Genomic DNA, 4,829 nt, shown 5'->3' on the forward strand with positions numbered 1-4,829 from the left:
GAAAGAGAACAGTTAGCAGCTAACTACTAACTAATAAGCAACTTTTCAGCAAGAGATACCTTGTCTTTAGTTAATGATTCCTTAATATTGATGAAAAAAATACTCGTTATAAGTGAAACAATCTCTCTGTGGAACGAGTCACTTTTCCCGTATTAGAAGTTAAACTGCACCAATATTTAATTCTAAGTTATAATGTAAATAAGGTATTTGAACTCAAATCTGGACCAGTTTGTTTTTGCAGTTTGTAGAAAAACTCAAAAAAAGAAAAAACATTGATCTTTGTGGCTACAACGTGACAAAATGTGGAAAAAGTGCAACCGGTATTAATACTTTAACAAGGTACTGTGATGCTCTTCAGTGAAGTATGTGAAACCAGCCCATGTTGAATCTTCAGCGCTCTCTTGTGTCACTGGTGTAGGCGACAACGGGGTCTGCCTGGACCTGAGCTTTAACAGGGAGCTGCTCCACCGATCTGACATAAAGGACCCTCCACCCGGCTCACCTGGGCCAGAGGGCCAGCTGCAGACAGTCCTTGCAGGCCCAGATGGCGACCCACCTCCCACCCACAGACCGTACCCCATCCCGTTAAACCGCACCGATATCAACCCAATCAGCCTCACCAATGGCCACAAGATGCCCCTCCTGGGCCTTCCTCACGGAGCACAGCCGCCCCTCGGCATGGACTCCTTCCACAACGACGCCTCCCAGATGACCCAGCCCGTCATGTACAGCCTGGGTCACCTGCTGGGGGGAATCAATCACCAGAACGGCGTCCCGCACCCGCACAGCCAGCCCTTTCCGCTGACGCCCCTCGAGGCCCTGCGGGTCATGCGGGCGGACGGAGAGTCCGGGGCGCCGCCCGGAGCCGTGTACCCCTGCGGCCACTGCAGGGTGCTCTTCCTGGACTATGTCATGTTCACCATCCACATGGGATGCCACGGCTTCCGCGACCCGCTCGAATGCAACGTCTGTGGCCACCGCAGCCGGGACCGTTATGAGTTCTCCTCCCACATAGCCCGCGGCGAGCACCGCCTAGAACTCAAGTAGACTGCGTTCATGCACACAAACGGTCACCGCCATGGAGACAGACAGCGACTTAGTCATACAAGTAGCTGGTAGTATTAGAAATGAAAGCATAAAGTGGCGGCTCTGTCTGTCCTCGGCGTTTGTTAAAGTGTGTGTGAGTATAAACGTTGTGGGAGTGTGGCGGCTGTTCTTAGTCATCCATCTGAAAAGATGGCCTGTAAAGAGTTATTGCAGGAGCATTTCTACTCCTCAGCATGCATATATTTGTACGTAACGAGGTTGTCTTTTTGCATAAAGCCGCGTGTTCCCACTCACACAAAGCAGCACAAAATACTGTATTTATGCTGTACCTACTGTTTTATTTTGTCTGTATAAAGATGTAAGAAAACTAAAAAAATAAAAGAGCGGTTCTGTCATCACACACAAGCTGCAGAGCGTTTAGAGATGTTCAAGTTTGCCAATACTGACTGCAGAAAAGAAAAAAAAAAACAACAAAAAAAACCATCCTATTATCTCGAAGGTCACATGTCTCTTTTTTTAAGGCTGTGGTTTTCAGAGATCTGCAGTTCACGGCTTCAAAGGACACCACTCTGCACAATGTGCTGGTTTCTCACTCCAGAATAATATACTCATTTAGCGTTCCCACGAGGTAGAGAAGCCTCAGTTTTACTGCTCGAAGCACAGAACCGAATCACTTTTTTGTTGCTGCAAGATAAGGGAAACTATTCCAGTGCCTTCAATGTAAATGAGTTACTGGATCGTCCCACTGATGCCTGACAGGTGTCAAATCTTACACTTGACTATTTCTTAGACGAGAAACTGGTTATATTTCACATCAGACGTCTCTCCGGGTCGTCACGATCTCGGGACGAATTGCTGAGGACTCTCGGTCTAAATGAACAACAGTTAACTCGTTATTCAGTTAGGAAAGGACGAGAGAAGGCACACAAATTAATTTCAGTCAGCAGTTTCTCCTTCCTCCTCATTCTCACCTCACCCACAGAATGAATAGTAACAGTAATCCCCACAGCATGATGCTGCCACCATCATGCCAGTAAAACTCCAGATAATGGGAATTTATCTGTGTGTAGGGCAAAAAAAAAAATGCATTGAAAAATGAGGGTTTTGTGGGAATTTTCAACATGACACACTTTTAAAAACTTCCGCTGACGACCAAAATGTGCAGTGGGGAAGTTTTGGTGAACACACTCACACACACACACACAAAAAAAAAAAATTGACAAGCCACAGAACTACTTCATCATGGCCGTGCGTCGGATTGCGCGTGCGTGTGGATGCACTTCGCCCACATGGCAGTGCAGGAACTCGTTCACGCCTTGCTGGCTTTAAGACCAGAGGAGGGTGTTAGCTTCTTCCAGCTGCTACCTCACTATCTGTCCTCTCTATCAGAGCCAGTTCCCCTTTCTCTGTTTGGGTTTGAAGAGAAGTGACACTTGTGAGGCCAAACTGTCTTCACAGCTTCAATTCCACATGTCGAGTTAAAAAGCCAAGTCATTCATTACATCAGCACGGCTTTGCTGCTTCTCTTTTCCCAAGCACAAGACAATGAATTCAAGGCATTCGTCTTCTGGGTAAACGGTACACAATACCGAGTAAATAAACTCTGACTAAAGCGGATGTAATTGCCCGTTCATGGAAGTGCGAGTAGCATTTTTAATGAAGTAACGTGTTATTGAGTATTGAAGGGATGTGCTTGTGCCAAAAAGTCCCATTCCCAACATAAAACCCAGGGTTAAGAAGTTGGACTCAGTACATTCAGAAGATGTCGGGTTTTTAGTGACATCTACTGACTGACGCCTGGGACTCACGCGAGATACTCAGAAGAGACGTTTACAAAGCAAAAACGAAACAAATTATCTGTGATGTAGAGCTGGCTGGCTGAAACGGATGAGAAGACAAGTAGTTTAGGTCCATTACCCTTTGCTAACGATACTAGACGGAAGATTGGTGAAAGAAATGAAGTGAAAAGAGCGCCTATGGTTATTTATACCGACTTCCATCAAACCCAACCTGACCATGTTCTAGTTTCAAGTTGGGAAACCCTTGGTCAGTTTTTGCGCTCAGTAATCAGGCAAGCCACTAAAAGCACTACAAGCAATTAGCAAAGTACATGCCTGCATATGCATTAAAACAAATAAAGGAAAAATTTGATCATTTTTAAATGTATTTTTTTGCATGTGGAAGATTTAGTGAGATTCAAACTACAGTAAGCGCAACTTTACTATGATTCAAGTACACAAAATTTTGAGATGAAGGTTGATGAGAATCTTGTTTTTCCTTTTTTTTATTTCTGGTTTTAGGAAGCCATTTTGCTTACTTGTCTGACTTTGATTTTTTTTTTTCTTTTACTCCAAGAATCCAATTCAAATAAATAAGGCTTTCTACACTTTTTTGTGACAACCAATAAAAAACAAATCTAAACATTTGCTGCTTTAGAGCAAAAGTTGAATACAAGTTTTTTGTGTAATGAGTTGTACACAAACAACTCATTATTTTCTTGTGCGGTGCAATACCTTTCCAAATAATTAAAAGGAGATTATTATAAAGTGAAGAAGAATGCAGTTATACCAGGGATGCTTGTGTTTATTGTTTCCCCATGGAAGCCCTTAAGGGCCAAAAGAAAAAAACAATATTCACTGATTACTTATGTGTCATTTTAGTTGTAGATCATGTAATAAAGATAAATATATGTCAATAAAAATGTTTTGTTTACAAAAGGCATTCATAATTGATTCAAAGTGTCTTTAATTACTTCATTATTGTCTGCTGCAGCACCTAGTAAATCTGTTTTATTAGTAATAAATTAGCGATTTTAGCAGTGAACCTTAACTGTCACAGCTGTTCAAGTGAATGCAGTTGTTCTGAATTTGTCTTGCAGGGCAGAATAGAAAATCAAATGTTGGGGTTTATCGGAGTGGGGTGCTTCTTATTTCAGCCTCAGCTTTTCATATTGTTGTAATTTTTGTAGACCTGTTTGCCATTGTCTGCCGTTCTGACCATGTTTGAGATGTTTTGTAGGTGCATTGACAACATCTCAAAAAATCTACTCGTACTGTTCGGTATGAAAATGTGGTTTTATTGCTCCAATAATATTCCAAATTTTATGTCTGAAGGTGTCTTACTAATTTTTGTTTGATCAGGGTTCAGATATGTGTTATATTTGACTGGGGATAATTGGGCTTAGAGACAAAATAAATCAAGGATATAAACCAAACTTTTGACAAAATTCTAAACTTCTTTTGTTAAAATTACGAATCAGACATGAGCATTCCATGAGTATTTATCACCACAATTAATTTGATGCAGAAATTGTTTTAAGAAAATTACCCACGGTTTGTTTGAGCATGAAATAATAGGCTACAAACAACGGTAACCAAGTAACATTAATCTATGGTGCACTCCAGCAAAGGAATAAGGGAAAATAAAATGCATAAAGCAACATTGTTTTAATATATACCATGGTTTAAAGATTTACCTAAAATAATTTATATATATATATGTGTGTGTGTGTGTGTGTGTGTGTGTGTGTTACTTTCCACGTTATGACATTCTAGCCCATTGGGGAGAAAGCCAGGGTAGCTTCAGCCCGAATGGTGAAATACCGGAGAAATGTCTTGCAATTGCATTCTTACAAAGTCCAGCAGATGGCGTTGTTTCTTCACAGTTTATTAAAAAAAAAAAAAGCAGTCAACGGTTTTTGCTGCTTAAGCTAAATTATTTTAACAGAGCAATTGAGCGATGGGTGAAATGTATGATTTTATCTAGTTGAAAGACATATAGAG

General features: G+C 41.3%; 1 protein-coding gene across 3 annotated transcripts in view; it reads left to right on the forward strand.

The window, feature by feature from the left end:
• The window catches only part of LOC103148502 (zinc finger protein Aiolos-like), a 32,214-nt gene extending 30,083 nt beyond the window's left edge, over positions 1-2,131 (forward strand). For all 3 annotated transcript variants that reach the window (XM_016679267.1, XM_007567308.2, XM_007567309.2), the window contains exon 9: positions 419-2,131. In XM_016679267.1, the coding sequence (XP_016534753.1) occupies positions 419-1,047 (629 nt within the window). In that variant the 3' untranslated portion in view covers positions 1,048-2,131. The remainder of the gene's footprint in view (positions 1-418) is intronic.
• The last annotated feature ends 2,698 nt before the right edge of the window (positions 2,132-4,829 follow it).

The sequence above is a fragment of the Poecilia formosa genome, unplaced genomic scaffold (assembly GCF_000485575.1).
Source record: "Poecilia formosa unplaced genomic scaffold, Poecilia_formosa-5.1.2 Scaffold206, whole genome shotgun sequence".
Lineage (NCBI taxonomy): Eukaryota > Metazoa > Chordata > Actinopteri > Cyprinodontiformes > Poeciliidae > Poecilia > Poecilia formosa.